This window comes from Malaya genurostris, chromosome 3, assembly GCF_030247185.1.
Source record: "Malaya genurostris strain Urasoe2022 chromosome 3, Malgen_1.1, whole genome shotgun sequence".
NCBI lineage: Eukaryota > Metazoa > Arthropoda > Insecta > Diptera > Culicidae > Malaya > Malaya genurostris.
The window spans coordinates 68,724,240-68,743,512 of NC_080572.1; the positions used below are offsets into that span (position 1 = coordinate 68,724,240).

A 19,273-nucleotide genomic window follows, 5' to 3' on the forward strand; every position below is an offset into this window, starting at 1 on the left:
GGCATTTGTTCGAATTTTTTAGAATATAAAGAACAAACAATTGAGTTCTCATTCTGTATTTCTTTTTCATATTAACGTAATTACATATAGTAAATCTTTTACAAGAAACTATGAAATCAAAGTGAATTTCATAGAATAGTTCATTGAATTTTTGCTTGTAGATGGTACGTGTATAATAACCAGCGCAGCAGATTGAACACTAGACTTCGGTGATGCCTAGAGAATCCTCGGGACATTTTCAATCTTATCTGTACAAATTTTCCCGAAATAGCTTCCTATTGTTTAATTTTAGTAACTTTTCCCAATACTGTCCTTTCTAGCTGTAGCTGCAGCAGTAGTCAAATTTACTCCCTACGATGTTTCTTTTCCTTCTTTTTCTTCTTGCTAGATTTAGACTTTTTACTCTTTTTCTTTTTCTTACTGGAAGAGTCGTCGGAATCGGTTGACGCCGACCGCTTTGCACGTTTACGTTCTTTCTTATGCTTTCGCTTCTTCCGTTTTTTAGCTGTACCTTCGTCAGAATCGCTGCTCGAGTCTGACGAGGAAGATTCTGAGTCGGAGCTACTGGAGTCACTCGAACTGACCACGCCTCGAGATGGTTTTGGTATCTTTTCGGGTTTTAGTTGCTTGGTCGTAGATTCGACCACTTTTTCTGCAATATCTTCACCAACTCGCTTGCGATGATCATCCTTCCTGGTGAACGATTCATCGCGACGTTCTTTTTCCGAATGATGGCCCTCATGATGTCGTCGGTCAGTGTCTATATCCGAACGTTTCCGATCGTGCACTCTCTTCTCTTCCTTATGACTGATACCATGACTGCTATATTTCTCGGGAGTTTTTCTTGAGCGACTTTCAACCTTTCGAATTCTTTCGACGGTTTCATTTTGATCTCTTCGTCTAATTTTTTCACGATCCCGCTCACGTTCTCGTTCGCGTTCCCGTTCACGTTCCCGTTCCCGTTCACGCTCGTGATCGCGTTCTTTCTCTCGTTCTCGTCTAATCGGAGAATTTGATTTTTCTCGCCGTTTCTCACGACTACGATCGATGCTACGTTGGGCTACTCTGTCACGACTTCTATCGAGTACATCTTTTCCCATACGTTCTTTATTTTTTCCGCTTTCTCTAGCGACCCTTTCCCTTCTTCCCTGTTCCTTCCGTCTTTCTGGACTCGGTTCACGAACAGCAAGTACCACCCTTCGGCTACCTTCTTGGCGCCTGCTACTAATTCGAATTTCTTCCCGACGCCGTTCTTCCCGTTCAATTCGTGTCTTCCGGGTACCAACATCTCGCTCAGAAGATTTACTACGAGACCTCTTCTTTGGATGGTCGAGTATTGTTACAGCGGTTGTTGTAACCTTGGTCTTTCGTACCGGAGGCGGGGTTCGAGAATGAGAATACGTGCTGGAACTGCTGTCTAAAACTTCGGTTATTTTGCTTCCAAGTCGTTCCTTGATCGAAGTACGCACCGGTGAAGAGCGGCCGCCAATTTTTTCAACATCCGACTTGATTTCCACCGACCGTTCAGCGTTATCGTTGTTAATAGGAACGGTAACCTGAAATGAGACAGTTTAATCAATTAGACATATGGGATGGGAAATCGAACAGTGTAAATTATAACACATAAACTAATTTCGTATATTGATATGAATTGAGATTTACTAGAATGGTTTAACGGAGTATTTTCGTGTATAGGAGACACTGTCTCATCGCTTCTGCTTATTTGATAACCGAGCATTTTAAAGATACTTCGGACAAAACTAAGAGAGGTCTCCTAGCTTTAGGTAAACCAAATAAATGTAGGTAGATAGACAGATGTGCTAACATTATTAAGAAAACAAACCTGACGTTGTTTAGCAAGTTACAAGTCAAATGTAAAATTACTGACCTCAATCGAGTGATGTTTTTACACGGCAAAACTTCAACTCGATCGAAATATAGAATGTAATTTTCACATTCGATCAAAATTCATTATATCGAACGATGTTTCGATATGTATGTTTCATTCTTCACTGGAATATGATGTTGTTGTTGCTTGCTGCCGAACCTAACCCAATTTGCACACTAGCTGCTGTCAAACCGTCTGTTTGAAGCCAGTTTAGAACCTATCTTTAATACTATTGAACAGTAATTCGAGTTCATTTTGAACATGATTATTATATCGGCTTCGCGCAAACCACCGATGTTTCGTGTGAACCCTACTCAGTTTCGTTGAAATTGTTAGTTTGAACAACCTTTGATCGGTTCCAATTTTTCAAGCAATAATAACGACAAAAGATTATGAAAAATCGAAATAATTATCCAAATTTCTAAATAAGTACTCATTGCAAAACATTTAGCCACACTCACCTGGAACCGTTTGAGTTCATCCTGTTGCTTCTCCGCTTTGGAATCGAGTGCCGTTGCCTCGACATCAACGATCGCCAGTGGATCGTTTGAGTACAATTTTTGTCGATCAAGACTGATTTTCTTAATTTCAATTGGGCGTATCGCGTTAATCGCTCGGGTGAAAATGGCATTTTCCGCTCTCTTCAGCACTTCATTAGTGACTTTACTAGACGACTCGTCCGATTTTGCATTGTTCAGCTCATCCGCTGAATGTTTCCTATCAGTACTGGAAATAACTGGATTATCCTCATCCAGTTCCCATTTAGAGAGCTCCGGAATGCCAATGAACATGTTGGTTTTAGGTGGAGAAGAAGTTTCGCCTTCTTCAAGTTCTCCTTCAAAATCCAGATTTGCATGGAGATCCAAAATAGAGTCGGACCTTTTAATATCTTCTTGACCGTTGTGATCGTCAGCTTCAACAACGCTACTGTTAACTAAATCAACATCTTCATCGGGATCATCCAGAACGGATTTCTCCAACTGGTCACCCTCATATTTGTCTGGAATATCAGAGTACAAATCACTATGTTCGTGACTTGTGTCTACCTGCTGATATTGCTCTTCCTCTTGATCATGACTACTAGATGGCTCTTCGGGATAGGAATAGTCATCCCGCAACACTTTTTTATTCATATCTTGCGAATGATGCGAATCTGGCATCACAAGTGTGTCATCAAATCCACGAATGCCGTAATCCTGGGTCGTATCAACCTCTGAATGTCTATTATCAATTGTTTTTTCTAGCTCAATGACTTTTCTAGGAGCATGTTTCGGTGTGCTAGGTTGTTGAGAACTGTCCGCTTCCTCTTTTTCAACCGTTCTTCTTTCCTTTTTATTTTCTTTCGCACGCTTCTCTTTTTCTTTGCGTTCTTTCTTATGTTTTTTCTTCTCGGCTTCCTTTTCCTTCTTCCGTTTTTTCTTCTCTTTATCCTTTTTCTTCTCTTTTTTCTCTTCCTCGCTTGAATCTCTCTGTTTACGTTTCAGTTCCTTCTCGCGTTCTTTTTCCTTATCTTTTTCTTTCTCGCGCTCTTTTTCAAGTAAACGCTTTTCTTTTAATAATTCAGCTTTTTTCTTATCTTTTTCTTTTTCTCTATCATAATCTGGACCCCGTTTAGATGATTTCTCTTTTTCGTGTCGGTCCGGAGTCTTGGCAACAATCTTTTTATCTTCCCTTCGATAGTGATCATCGGCATCGTCTCGATTTCGCTTCTTGTGTTCCTTTTCTCTGGAAACAGACCGAGTCATGTGTTCGTGATGATCATCATGAATAACGGGCGTAAGTGCACGATCATTTTCATGACTTTTCGGTGTATTATGATAATCGTAGGATATTTCCTCTGCGGCTTTAACCGGAGCTACTACTGCCGGTGCCCGGTACTCCGTTTCTTGCTTGCCAGACCAACTATCCTGCTCTTCGAATCCTGGTGGAGGAGGTTCCGAATGAACCGGCACTGGTTGTTGGATTGGAGCCGGTTGCGGTGGAGGTTCATAGTAAACCATTGGCTCTGTCTTAACTGGATGGCCCATATAAGGACCGCGCGGAACCTCGCGTGGTGGATATCTATTGAGAAAGTAAAAAAGAAAATAAACAGAAAACAAATTACGAATATTAGTCACGGCCGACGTTTTCTGGGTAATGAGAAATGGGAGCCGGTGGGAAAGAAGGAGGACGTTGAGGTGAACGAAAATATCAGTAGTGTTGATAAATTGCATTAGATTCGTCACAACCTAACAGCTGTACGTACTTGCAGTTGAATTAGAGCTAGTATGTAACATTTTTACCTTTCATCTCTGCTTTAAACCCTACTTCGTGGTTGCTACCGCTCGGATGAATCCCACTGATGTATGAGCCGTTGCAATGTTGTTATTTTCAAATTGGGGTTGAAAGTTGAGGAACCGATTCTTAACTGGTTTAGACGGAACAAGTACGAAGGGCATCATTTTCATTGAACTTCTATATCGAACAAACTGCGCAGTTGATGATTAGTACTATGAGCAAACTTCCAAAATTTAATAGACAAGTGAGTGACCGCATTATCAAGCAGATTATTCAGCCTACAATCAACAGATTTCGATGCTTTCGAAATCAGGAAATAATACCAAAAAACAAAACGTGACAAAAGAGCCAATTTTCTGTAATATTGACGGGAACACTCGAATTTACAGAGAAAGGTTGGTATCGTTGAAATACAGCAAGGATATTTAAGGCCCGAGAGAGCTACCCCACGGAGTATAATCGCCAGTTTCGATTGATACACGACGATTCCTGAGGATATTCGTGTCGAATTCAAGTTTGTCTAATTAAGCAATCTTTATATCGTGGTTAATGATATCAAATGTGAAGAAAAGATCATTGTAAAAACGTATATATGCAATCCGCTTGGCATAGAATCAGGTTCGTGGTTGTAGAACGCTGAGACATGATTCCATGTTGAATATCAATAAGTGTGACCCGAAAGAATATGATGATGGATCTCATTTACAGATTGTATGAGAAGGTAAGTTAGCAAATCATTTCTGAGCTATTACAAACATCATTTCGAACCGGCCCCACATTCTTCTATTTGCTCGAGTACTGTGTTCACTATTCATGCGGTCGTTGACGTTTCAAACTAGTGGTAGGGTCCTGTTCGAAACAGCCCACACCGTGACGATTTCTCCGGACACTTCCCGTTTGCGAAGCCGGTTGAATACTTTCGTTAATACAGGAGCACTAGGAAGCTTTCGTTGTGGAAAACTCAATTCATATTCTCTCGACAGCTGCTGCATTATGTACGATTCAGACGATCCGTCTCCTTCCGTCACAGTCAACCTCTGTCACCGTCACCGTCAACATTAATTACATGCATTCTTATGGAACCATTCACACGTAACGTCACCGACACGGAATGTCTTGACGGACGGAGCGTGTGAACGTTCCGTTAAGGAAGGTATTAAACTAATTTTGACGGAAGCTGACGTTCCGGTGACGGTGACGGAAAGAGACGGATCGTCTGAATCGTACATTATTGTCAAATACGTAGCTAAAAACCATATCGACATACACGCTATTCGAAAACTGAATTTTCTTATTCGCGCCGATGAAAAACACAAGTAAGTCAGTTAACGCAAAGTTAACAACTACTTTGAATGTTGTTATTGTTGTAAATCTACGGGTGTAGAACTTTTTTCATTGGACCGTAAGCTTGAATTTCGGTAGTAAATCCTGTCAAAAGTAGAGACTTTATTACACAACATGCTACAAACTGTAGTATTCACTACAATTTTCCGGTAGGTAGCTCTAGAGGTTGCTACTCGTGTGTTTGCTGATAAAGTGAAGTAGAAAAATTAAAAAAATGGCATTTTTTGCTGCAGTAAGTACGTTTCTTGCTTAGTGCATACTTATTTCAGGTTTTCCGGTTCCAAGGTGATACGGCATGCAGTAAATGCTCAAATTCGAAAGTAGCATAACTTTCGAACGTGTTTTTTTTTATTCATACCAAACCGCGCTATACTCTGCTGATTTTGTTTTTGAGAAGATACTACAAACAACAGACATTACTACATTTTATTCATACGGCCCATTATCTTTGAGCACCAGAGTAAAAAGAAACATTTTCGGTCAGTACAAAATGATTCTGGCAAAAACTAAGTTAGAAGTTATTTTCGGATGTACCTCTCCATACAATTTTTCATTGCTAAGAAGCTCTATTTACCCCTTTTTTCGGGTGTAACATCGAATCACCGAACGCAAGAGCCCATAAGGGTTTACTGGAGTGCACGAAGCGCCTCTACAGAAGAATTGCTACTTGGTGATTGCTTTTTAAAACAACCGTTAATTTTCTTATACAAACTGAAATCTCTACTTGGATGTCTGTTCTCTGTGGTATAACTAACAACAAATTATAATACCCCTAGGTTCCAATACAAACTTATCGCCAATGTTTGCTATTTGGTACAACCTTTTCAAATCGAATCGAAGCAAACGTTCAGGACCTTTGAATCTGCAGTTGAACTGGAAGGAATTGAGGTCAAACAAACAAACAATTCAGGTCAAACAAACACAACCAGTGATAGTAGCTTCCGAAGGATCCGTTTTCGAGCAGATTCCCTTTAATTTCAAGTAGATTTCCATTCATTCCTGCACAGTCTGGCGACTGTAATGACTGAGATCTGTCAAAGTACAATGTCTTTTCATGAACAAGTACAATGTCTTTTCATGAACAACGATACATTTCGAAATGAATTTCTGATTAAAGGATCATTGCCAGTCCAGTAAATTCAAGTTTACTTCACTGATGACTTCGGCCAGAAACAGATAATGTAGCTAGGGATTCACAACTGCTGACTCAAAAACAAATTTTTAAAATCGTGTTTTTCACGTCGAACTATTGTGAGTACAAATCAAACCGGTCCGTTTTTTTTTTGGGTCAAAAATGCATTTGTTAAAAAAAATAAGATTATGAAGATTAATCAAAATATCGTCCATATCTAGTTACTACTTTTTCCCACATCACATATCAATTATCGAATTCCATCTCGAAAAAATGTCTCGTCTTTTGAGGCGATACAAGTTTGAAACCAATTTTAGATTTCTGCGAAAGAAGTAAATCGATGACGTACCAGATCGTGCTGCATCCGTCGGACCACCAGTAATCAGAAGAAGTAATGTTGAAGAATACGGCGGGTGCTTCAAAATTTTCCACTTGAACGTTTCCAAATATTTTGCACGACTTTTGCGACATGAAGCCGAGCGTTGTCATGCAGGAGAATAACTTTAACATGTCTTTGTTGGTATTCCGGCCATTCTTCTCGTATTGCATGAATCAAACGCATCAATTGCAACCTATACCGATCGTCCATTATAGTATCGCCTGCAATTCAATTTCAAGAGTGGGTTTCTATACATGAAAAATCGAGCAAAATAATTTTAACTACACACCAAAAAAAATTTGAACATTACAGGTGACTTAATTCCTCATACGATGTAATTCAAAAAGACCTAATTTGTCAAATGACGGAAAATCTCATTTGTAATGACTTAATGTTAGAATAGCTTGAATTTTACTGGTTTCGACTGTAACTTGCATTCTGCTAGCAGGTGCGACTGTATGAATTCAAATGCTCCTTTTACCAGTCAAGCAGATGCATGCTTCTGTGGCTCAGTCGATTAACAGACGTACTTGCGATCCAATGATTCTTGGTTCAAGTCGCGGCGGTTAAGATTAGTATTCTTTTTTTATTTCAACGAATTCATGTCATGGAGTTTTAGACACAATATTAAGTGTTCTTCCATGTGAATTTGCGTGAACAGCGACGCTGCATTTATGTGCATCTTATAAGATGTAAAATCACAGTGATTTTTATAAGTGTGTAGTCATAGAATCCTTCAGTTGGGTAGGTCTGGTTAGTTGATTGATTTTGGATATACCGGATCTCGGAAAACCACTCCATTTCCGTTATTATAAGCTCTTCTAGTTCCATATGTAGCTATTGAATTTGATTCGGATCCGACGTCCGGTTCCGAAATTATCCAAACAAAATTCAAAAAATTTGTGTGAGATCACTAGACCATTCATCTGCCTCTAAGTTTGTGAAAATCGGTTCAGAAACCTCCGAAAAAAGTGCAAAAAAATGTTACATACACACACATAGACATTTTGCGTACTCGACGAACTGAGGTATATGAAACTCGACCCGACGGACCTCTGTTAGAAAGTCGGTTATCACAGTGATTGCATAACTTTTCAATACAAGAAAACAAAAATGATGCCTATACGTTATATACAGCAAGAGAAATTAACGATCAAATATTTAACACTCTCTCAGAGAGTAAAACTTAAAAAGGTGCCCCGAGGCAATTCACGACAAAATCGGTTGACCGGTCTTCTAGAAATTCGAGTGAACTTTTTTCATTTTTTTGCACATTTTACCCTGTTACTCCCGAGCTGAAAGTTCGATCTGAATACTATTTATAACCGGCTATGGGACCAAAAAAATTTTCATCCGAATCTAAGATCATAAAAATCGGTTCAGCCGTTTCTAAGAAATTGGTGTGATTTCTGGTTTGGAGTATACGATCACTTTTTTTTCGATACTTCCGGAATCTGGAACGAAGTTCCGGTATACCCAAAATCATTGTATTTGGTCATCAATTAACTAAATCTGTCCAATTCAAGATTTTTATGGCTATTTGAAAGTATTTGATTAAATTTCCCGTGTCAAGTATGAAAACACGCCCCTGAAAATGAAATTTTTATACCTATGAGTTTGTAATTCCGGAACCTGAAGTCGTATTCGGATGAAATTTGGTAGGGTTATATGACCTTTCATTTGAACCTACGCTTGTGAAAATTGGATGAGCGGTCTCTGAAAAAATCGATTGCACGTTTTTAGTTCATTTTGCACATTTTACCCCGTAACTCCCGAACCGAAAAAAGATAAAACCAAAAGTCTCGAATCAGTATCGTGCGGCAAAGTAGAAGGGAAGAAATAGACTCGTGTTCGATGTATATGTTTCTGTTGAATTTGTTTCAGATCGTTTATTCCCAGTTTGGTTTTGGCATTCACTCTTCAGTTGAGAAAATTGCATCGAAGTAAGAGGTAACGTGTTAGAAATTTTTGTCGCTCATCGCGAAAATTCGAAATACTCATTCAAACGATTGCGTTTGCGAAATTGTTTAATGTGACTATATCAACTGGCACCAACTGTGATAAAGGAATTTGGAGAACGTTTGTCAGCAGCTAGCAAGACTGAATCTGGGACAATCTAGAAGCTGCTAAAACGTCGAAAAAAGTGGCCAGCTGTTTGAAAGTGGAACCGCAAACTCTCCGTCCGAGATGTCACCAACTGGGAATGTTGTCCACAACCGTCCATCGAGCGAGAAAAACGAGCCGGGTAGCCGAGTGCACCGTCGGGTACGTGGAACGAAGTCAACGGAACGGATCAGGGTCATTTCGCCGAAAGCCAAGTCGTTTCGCCGAAAGTCATTTCGCCGAAAGGGTCATTTCGCCGAATGACATTTCGCCGAAAGGGTCATTTCGTCAATTCCTACAATTGTCTAAATATTATAATTGGGATTGATTTAAAATAAACACAAATGAACCCCCGTTTTGTTGACCAACAATTGTAATTCTTGAATAAAGATTGATTCTTGTGCTCTTGAATAAAGATTGATTCATGAACCTCAGAACGGAGTACCCAAAGAAACTTGTTGACTATTAGCCGCTAAGCATAAAAGCAATTGCATAGGTGTATGTATCTACCAAGCAAATGTATGTGGTATTTTCCGTTTACTAAGTGAAAAAATATCTAATGCGGCTCGCTACCGCTCTTTCGGACCTAACTAAAGCAAAGAAACCTAGCTTTGAGTAGACCGGGCAAACCAGGCGGTTACAGGTTTGTATGCAAGAGGCCGCCGCTTCCGACCAACTCAGCCGGTGACGCCTCGGCGGCTTTATGCCGCAAAGCCTTCTTGGCTTCGGTTATGTGGCAGCGCCACATTAATTATACAAGTGGCATAATAACACAAAATAATAATATGATGTATTCGAAATTATCCTTTCGGCGAAATGACCTATTCAGCGAAATGGTTTTCTGCGAAACGACTTTCGGCGAAATGACCCGCTCCCCAACGGAACGAATGGGTTAACGAGGAGTTCAGGGTGATTTTGGAGGAGAAGAACGCAGCGCAGAAATTTATGCAACAGAGGAAACGACGTCTGTTACACGTAGAAGGAAATGATCCAACTTCCACACTGAGGGAAATTAAGGATGTCATTTACCAGCTAACAAAACAGCTGAACTTATCAAGATGGGTCCAGAAAAGTTAAATACCTGTTTGCACCGGTTAATAGTGAGGATCGTTCGGTTCCCAGAGCGAAAAGTGGAAGGAATGGGTAATTTGTTCCATTCACAAGAAAACCATTTGGAAATGTCGTGAATACCATGTCCCAACGCATCACCTGTTTATTGACTTCAAGATTAAAAAAAAAACGCTCATAAGGCCAGGGATTCTTTGCGAACCCGAAACGAGGATCATGCTCGAGGAGGACCTACATGCAATTGGAGTTTTCGAGTGACACGTGCTAAGGATGATCTTCGGTGGTATGCACTTGTGCAGGAAAACGGTGTATGGCGAAGGATGAACCACGAGCTCGCTGCACTCTACGGCAAACACAGTATCCAGAAAGTGGCCTAAGTCGGAAGGATACGGTGGGCGGGGCATGTAACAAGAATGCCAAACATCCCTGAAAAAAATCTCTGTTCGGCTAGAACAAGAAGACGACGACTCATAGAGCGATTGAAGCAACCGGATGTCGCCTCAGCATACGCGCAGAATCTCGAGGCAGCGTTACCAGACAAGGGCGAGCTCGATGTGGCTCCCCTAGAAGACTGCTGGAGTACAGTAAAAGCATCCATAAACTACGCAGCCGAGTGCACCGTCGGGTACGTGGAACGGAGTCGACGGAACGAATGGTTCGACGAAGAGGGCAGAGTGATTTTGGAGAAGAAGAACGCAGCGCGGGCGGTAATGTTGCAGCATGGAACCCGGCAGAACGTGGAACGATACAAACAGAAGCGGAAACAGCAGACCCGCATCTTTCGGAAGAAACAAACCGCAACCTGGAAGAAGCGGAGTGCGAGGAAATGGAACTGTTGTACGGGACGGGAGCCTCTTAACGGATGGAAGTGAGGTGATTAAAAGGTGGAAGCAGCACTTCGACGAGCACCTGAACGGCGCAAAGAACGTAGGCAGTGCAGCAGAAAACGGAAATGATTCAGCTCCCACACTGAGGGAAGTTAAGGATGCCATGCACCAGCTCAAAACCAACAAAGTAGCTGGTAATCGCAGCTGAACTCATCAAGATGGGCCCAGAAAAGTTGGCTACGTGTTTGGACCGATTAATAGTCAGGATCTGAGAAACCGAACACCTACCGGAGGAGTGGAAGGAAGGGGTAATTGACACTTCACAAAAAAGGCGACCATTTGGAATGCGAGAACTTCCGAGCGATCACAATTCTAAATGCCGCCTACAAAGGGCTATCCCAGATCATCTTTCGTCGTCTGTCACCTAAAATGAATGAGTTCGTGGGAAGTTATCAAGCCGGCTTCATCGATGGCCGATCGACAACGGACCAGATCTTCATCGTGCGACAAATCCTCCAAAAATGCCGGGAATACCATGTCCCAACGCATCACCTTTTCATCGACTTCAAAGCGGCATACGATAGTATCGACCGCATAGAGCTATGGAAAATTATGGACGTGAACAGCTTCCCTGGGAAGCTGACTAGAATGATCAAAGCGACGATGGACGGTGTGCAAAACTGCGTACGGGTCTCGGGTGAATTATCCAGTTCATTCGGATCCCGCCGGGGACTGCAACAAGGTGACGGACTCTCATGCCTACTATTCAACATCACCTTGGAAGGAGTAATGCGACGAGCCGGGCTAAACAGCCGGGGTACGATTGTCACGAAATCTAGTCAATTTGTGTGCTTTGCGGATGACATGGACATTATCGCCAGAATCTTTGGAACGGTGACAGAGTTGTACACTCGCCTGAAACGCGAAGAAGCAAAGGTTGGACTGGTGGTGAATGCGTCGAAAACAATATACAGAATTTGTTTACCTCGGATCCTTACTAACGGCTAATAACAATGTGAGTCGTGAAATACGAAGACGCATCATCAGTGGAAGTCGTTCCTACTACGGGCTCCAAAAGAATCTGCGGTCAAAAAAGTTTCACCCCCGCACGAAATGTACCATGTACAAAACGCTTCTAAGACCGGTGATCCTCTACGGACACGAAGCATGGATCATGCTCGAGAAGTACCTGCAAGCTCTTGGAGTTTTCGAGCGACGCGTGCTAAGGACGATCTTCGGCGGTGTGCAGGAGAACGGCGTGTGGCGGCGAAGAATGAACCACGAGCTCGCTGCACTCTACGGCGAACCCAGCATTCAGAAGGTGGCCAAAGCCGGAAGAATACGGTGGACAGGGCTTGTTGCGAGAATGCCGGACAGCAACTCAGCTAAACTGGTGTTTGCCACAAATCCTTTTGGAACAAGAAAGCGGGGAGCGCAGCGCGCGAGATGGCTGGACCAGGTAGAACGTGATCTGGCGTGATCGAGGATGTAGAGCGGCAGCCACAAACCGAGTATTGTGGCGTACTATTGTTTATTATGTGTTATCCTAAATGTGATGTAGTGCAAAAAAAATGAAATGTAAATGTAAGAAGACGAAGAGCGCAGCGGACCAGATAGGTTGGATGGAAAGCGGCAACCACAAACCGAGTATTGTTTCATAGCCTTGTTGATTATCTTTTGTCGTTTTCGCTTGATACCAAACCTAACCCAGTTTTCACCCTAACTGCTGTCAAACCGTTCATTTGAAGCTAGTTTCGAACCTAGTTTTAACGTTGTTGAACTGAAAATCGAGTTTCGAACCTGGTTTTTATATCAGGTTTGCTCAAACTCCCGTTGCTAAGTGCGCAATCAACAAAGTTTCGTGAAAAGTGTTTGTTTGATGAAACTACGCCGTAAAAGTGGAAGGAATGGGTAATTTGTTCCATTCACAAGAAAACCATTTGGAAATGTCGTGAATACCATGTCCCAACGCATCACCTGTTTATTGACTTCAAGATTAAAAAAAAAACGCTCATAAGGCCAGGGATTCTTTGCGAACCCGAAACGAGGATCATGCTCGAGGAGGACCTACATGCAATTGGAGTTTTCGAGTGACACGTGCTAAGGATGATCTTCGGTGGTATGCACTTGTGCAGGAAAACGGTGTATGGCGAAGGATGAACCACGAGCTCGCTGCACTCTACGGCAAACACAGTATCCAGAAAGTGGCCTAAGTCGGAAGGATACGGTGGGCGGGGCATGTAACAAGAATGCCAAACATCCCTGAAAAAAATCTCTGTTCGGCTAGAACAAGAAGACGACGACTCATAGAGCGATTGAAGCAACCGGATGTCGCCTCAGCATACGCGCAGAATCTCGAGGCAGCGTTACCAGACAAGGGCGAGCTCGATGTGGCTCCCCTAGAAGACTGCTGGAGTACAGTAAAAGCATCCATAAACTACGCAGCCGAGTGCACCGTCGGGTACGTGGAACGGAGTCGACGGAACGAATGGTTCGACGAAGAGGGCAGAGTGATTTTGGAGAAGAAGAACGCAGCGCGGGCGGTAATGTTGCAGCATGGAACCCGGCAGAACGTGGAACGATACAAACAGAAGCGGAAACAGCAGACCCGCATCTTTCGGAAGAAACAAACCGCAACCTGGAAGAAGCGGAGTGCGAGGAAATGGAACTGTTGTACGGGACGGGAGCCTCTTAACGGATGGAAGTGAGGTGATTAAAAGGTGGAAGCAGCACTTCGACGAGCACCTGAACGGCGCAAAGAACGTAGGCAGTGCAGCAGAAAACGGAAATGATTCAGCTCCCACACTGAGGGAAGTTAAGGATGCCATGCACCAGCTCAAAACCAACAAAGTAGCTGGTAATCGCAGCTGAACTCATCAAGATGGGCCCAGAAAAGTTGGCTACGTGTTTGGACCGATTAATAGTCAGGATCTGAGAAACCGAACACCTACCGGAGGAGTGGAAGGAAGGGGTAATTGACACTTCACAAAAAAGGCGACCATTTGGAATGCGAGAACTTCCGAGCGATCACAATTCTAAATGCCGCCTACAAAGGGCTATCCCAGATCATCTTTCGTCGTCTGTCACCTAAAATGAATGAGTTCGTGGGAAGTTATCAAGCCGGCTTCATCGATGGCCGATCGACAACGGACCAGATCTTCATCGTGCGACAAATCCTCCAAAAATGCCGGGAATACCATGTCCCAACGCATCACCTTTTCATCGACTTCAAAGCGGCATACGATAGTATCGACCGCATAGAGCTATGGAAAATTATGGACGTGAACAGCTTCCCTGGGAAGCTGACTAGAATGATCAAAGCGACGATGGACGGTGTGCAAAACTGCGTACGGGTCTCGGGTGAATTATCCAGTTCATTCGGATCCCGCCGGGGACTGCAACAAGGTGACGGACTCTCATGCCTACTATTCAACATCACCTTGGAAGGAGTAATGCGACGAGCCGGGCTAAACAGCCGGGGTACGATTGTCACGAAATCTAGTCAATTTGTGTGCTTTGCGGATGACATGGACATTATCGCCAGAATCTTTGGAACGGTGACAGAGTTGTACACTCGCCTGAAACGCGAAGAAGCAAAGGTTGGACTGGTGGTGAATGCGTCGAAAACAATATACAGAATTTGTTTACCTCGGATCCTTACTAACGGCTAATAACAATGTGAGTCGTGAAATACGAAGACGCATCATCAGTGGAAGTCGTTCCTACTACGGGCTCCAAAAGAATCTGCGGTCAAAAAAGTTTCACCCCCGCACGAAATGTACCATGTACAAAACGCTTCTAAGACCGGTGATCCTCTACGGACACGAAGCATGGATCATGCTCGAGAAGTACCTGCAAGCTCTTGGAGTTTTCGAGCGACGCGTGCTAAGGACGATCTTCGGCGGTGTGCAGGAGAACGGCGTGTGGCGGCGAAGAATGAACCACGAGCTCGCTGCACTCTACGGCGAACCCAGCATTCAGAAGGTGGCCAAAGCCGGAAGAATACGGTGGACAGGGCTTGTTGCGAGAATGCCGGACAGCAACTCAGCTAAACTGGTGTTTGCCACAAATCCTTTTGGAACAAGAAAGCGGGGAGCGCAGCGCGCGAGATGGCTGGACCAGGTAGAACGTGATCTGGCGTGATCGAGGATGTAGAGCGGCAGCCACAAACCGAGTATTGTGGCGTACTATTGTTTATTATGTGTTATCCTAAATGTGATGTAGTGCAAAAAAAATGAAATGTAAATGTAAGAAGACGAAGAGCGCAGCGGACCAGATAGGTTGGATGGAAAGCGGCAACCACAAACCGAGTATTGTTTCATAGCCTTGTTGATTATCTTTTGTCGTTTTCGCTTGATACCAAACCTAACCCAGTTTTCACCCTAACTGCTGTCAAACCGTTCATTTGAAGCTAGTTTCGAACCTAGTTTTAACGTTGTTGAACTGAAAATCGAGTTTCGAACCTGGTTTTTATATCAGGTTTGCTCAAACTCCCGTTGCTAAGTGCGCAATCAACAAAGTTTCGTGAAAAGTGTTTGTTTGATGAAACTACACTGGGGCAGTTTCAGTTTTCTCAAGCGAAAACGACATTAAATGTGATGTGGTGCAAATTGATGTGTGTATGTACTTTTTACCACTCAGGTGTAATCGCTCATGCTCTGCTGAATGTTGAAAACATGCCGTAGTTTCTTGGGTGAAGGCAGAATATCACATCAATTAACATGTAAACTTGAAATTTGTGTTTGTTTCTATGTTAAATTCAGTTAAATTTGCTATTGCCTTAGTTACATGATATATTTTTGTATGGTAGGGTGAGCTGCCACTCCCAAGGCGATATTTAATGCCTCCATGTGTGTATTATGATGAACGGAGTCGACTGGATGCTACCACCTTCCGGTAGTAGCAGAATGAGAAAAGGCGCGTGCGCAAGTGCTGCAAGGACCGATTCAGTGACGGCTGTGAAAACCACACTCGCCCGTCGTCTAGTAAGCTGCGCATTTTCACTTCCATTTTTTCTCTGCACCGCATCGTATGCGTTCGATGTCAATATAAATGTTTAACTATTTGCATGGATATTAAAGGTCGTTTCTTCAATACAGCATCACCATCGCACAGTGCGAGATGTGAAGCTCATTATCGGCATCTCGAATGCTCAGGCCAGGAATGGAATGCAATATACAAGCCTGTGATCGGACTGGAGAGTTTGCACAAAGCTTTCAGCGACTACGATCAACGATGTTTCAGCTGTGCTGACTCCCTAGGAAAGGTAGTCTGAAACACATTCATCCATAAGGCCTCCTGATTATCACACAGAAAACCAAATCGGCCACGTTCTCCTCAACTGAAAGTTCTTCTCCGACGTAATCAATGTGCGCACTTACCGCAGTGCGTTGATTCGAATCTCAACCTTTTCGTGATCTGTATGCGCTCAAAACTATCGATGATACACAACACTCCTTGCACACGAACGTCGAGATTCAACCTCGGTCCGCCATAAATAACACTGCAGCATCCGTACTAGTTAAAAGGGCATCAAATCGAAGCAAATGACTGGTTTCACGGCGAATATTAGCAGTTAATGGACGAGAAGAATGCAGTAAGAACGAGGATACTGGAACAACGCAGCCGAAATTGTTGGTTTGGTTTCGATTCTATCAAGTAATAGTGCAGCGGTGATTATTCATAGCGTGTAAGTCATAGGCATTTTCTTTTTTGGTGTAGCAAGAGCTCTTACCACTTTCGCAGTGTAAAAAAGAAAACATGTTTTTTATTCAGTCTGATGGTCGTCAAAAGGTGAAATAACTAAGTGTTCACAAGTTCTTATCAGGTGTACAACTTTGCTTCCGCCGTTTTCCGATAGGTTGCTGTACCGGCTGAGGCTGGTCAAAATACATAGATGATAATGCCTTTAAAGTGAGTGTGTACAGTGCCTAACGGATTGTCATCGCCGTTTCAGTGACAGTTGTTCTTGTTTTCGTATTATTCACGCTCGAAAATGTCTGTTTATGTGCCCAATTCTCGCCATTTGCGGGAAGTTTTACTTTTCTGTTACAATTCGAAAAAAATGCAGCTGAAGCGCATCGAATGCTCTCAGAAACTTACGGTGATGCTGCTCTGAGTAAAATAACGTGTCGGGAAGCTACGAGCTCTTAAAACCGGGTGAAACCATCACAGGAGATCGCTACCGAACGCAACTGATGCGCCTTAGTCGCGCGCTAAAAGAAAAGCGGCCACAAGAGAAGAGCGACATGAAAAAGTCATCCAACAACACGACAATGCTCGGCATCACGTCGCAAAAGTGGTCAAAAAGCACCTGGAAACGCTGAAATGGAAAGTCTTGCCCCACACGCCGTGTTCCCCAGATGTCGCCCCTTCTGACTTTTCGATGGCACGCGGCCTGGCAGATCAACATTTTCAATCCTTCGAAGAGTTGGAAAAATGGATTGCTTCATAGATAGCGTCAAAAGAGGACTCTTTTTTTCGAGCCGGGATCCGAAAATTGCCAAAAAGATGGGAGAAAGTTGTCGCTAGCGACGGACAATACTTTGAATAATATATCTGTAAGCACTTTTTCGCAATAAAGCTTTTAATTTTTGATAAAAAACGGCGGAAGCAAAGTTTCACACCTGATATCTCATACCTTATCTCAATAGAACGGCGTCGACAGGTTGCTATCGCCTTCTGCGTTAGTATCAGAATGAGAGTGTGCGAATTGGTCAAACCATTTGAAATGTGAAAATTATTAAAAATCCTTCAAATAGGTCAAGTATTTCGGCTTGACATTGTATTGATGAAATATGATTTAAACCATTTAATATGGTTTCAAATTGCCTTTAATTCATCCAGACTTCTTATCAACTTGTTTTCATGAAAATCGTCTGTAATATTCTTTGTATTATTCATAAATTAGCATTATTCGCCCCATTCTTAAATAATTCGACGAATATGGCAAAATACGTCTTTTGAATGAGAGTAGCTGTTCTTTCTATTTTCATCGTTGGTGTGTTATGCAGGACTGTCCATAGGAAAAATATTTCGATGTTCCAAGGGTGAATGGGTTGAAAAGTAATGTAAATAATCAAAACACAGGAACGCCTTGCAGTTCATCTTCTAACGAAAACAATTTATCAATAGGTAGATCGGCCAAATCATCTTCTTCTAATGGCAGTCTACCTACCAATCTTCCTTCAATGCCATTCGCTTCTTTTAATGAAGTCGATTTAGGCGATATAACTGAAAATAAAATGATCTACCTACAAGATCAACTTTTTCAAATGATCATCCGAATGAATTCGACTTCATCACTTTTTGAAGCTTTTCAAATCGGATGGCAATTTGCAAATAATATTATAATGAATTTAAAATTGTGATGTTAAATAATTATTTGAATATTTTAAATTGGAATGCTCGATGTTTAAAATCGAGTGAAGATGAATTTTATAATTTTCTCAAAGTTTATAAAATTCATATTGCCATTGTGACAGAAACTTTTCTTAAACCAAATGTCAAATTGAAAAGTAATCCACATTATGTGGTTCATCGATTTGACAGGTTTACTGGAATGGGTGGTGGAGTTGCCATTTTTGTCCAACGACAAATTTAACATCGAATTTTACCTTCTTTCAATACTAAAGTTATTGAAAGCTTGGGAATCGAAGTTGAAACCATTCATGGAATTTATTTCATCGCTGGAGCATATTTGCCATTCCAATGCACCGGCGAACAATTAAATTTCTTTAAAGACGATTTGCAAAAACTCACAAGATATCGACCGAAATTTTTCGTAATAGGGGACTTAAATGCTAAGCATGTCCAGTGGAATTGTAGGCAAAATAACAGTAATGGTAAAATACTTCATAATCAACTCTCAGCTGGTTACTTTACAGTTCTTCATCCCAGTAATCCTACTTGTTTCTCTTCCGTGAAAAACCCGTCTACAATTGATCTGGTTCTAACACAGGGTTTCCCAAAGTGATCGATATAGACCCCTTGGGGTCGATATCCTTTTTGCGGGGGTCGACATAAACGAAACCTGACTATGGGGGTCGACGAGGTCTAGAAATCGACCCCCTATTGTTTGATATCAGTTGTTATTTGAAATATTTTCGCTAAAAAAGTTGTGTTTGTTTGACCATCCGCAGAAATTGGTAAGTATTTTACATCAATATTTTAAAAGCAAGAAAATGAATTTTCAAAGGAATTTGTTAATGGGGGTCTGAGGCCTAAGTTAATTTTAGTAAAGGGGTACATGACCC

General features: G+C 42.2%; 1 protein-coding gene across 3 annotated transcripts in view; it reads right to left on the reverse strand.

The window, feature by feature from the left end:
• Positions 1 to 40: 40 nt before the first annotated feature.
• The window catches only part of LOC131436146 (E3 ubiquitin-protein ligase RBBP6-like), a 46,598-nt gene continuing 27,365 nt past the window's right edge, over positions 41 to 19,273 (reverse strand). For all 3 annotated transcript variants that reach the window (XM_058604667.1, XM_058604669.1, XM_058604668.1), the window contains 2 exons: positions 2,350 to 3,949; positions 41 to 1,556 (listed from right to left, as the gene is read on the reverse strand). In XM_058604667.1, the coding sequence (XP_058460650.1) occupies positions 345 to 1,556; positions 2,350 to 3,949 (2,812 nt within the window). In that variant the 3' untranslated portion in view covers positions 41 to 344. The remainder of the gene's footprint in view (positions 1,557 to 2,349; positions 3,950 to 19,273) is intronic.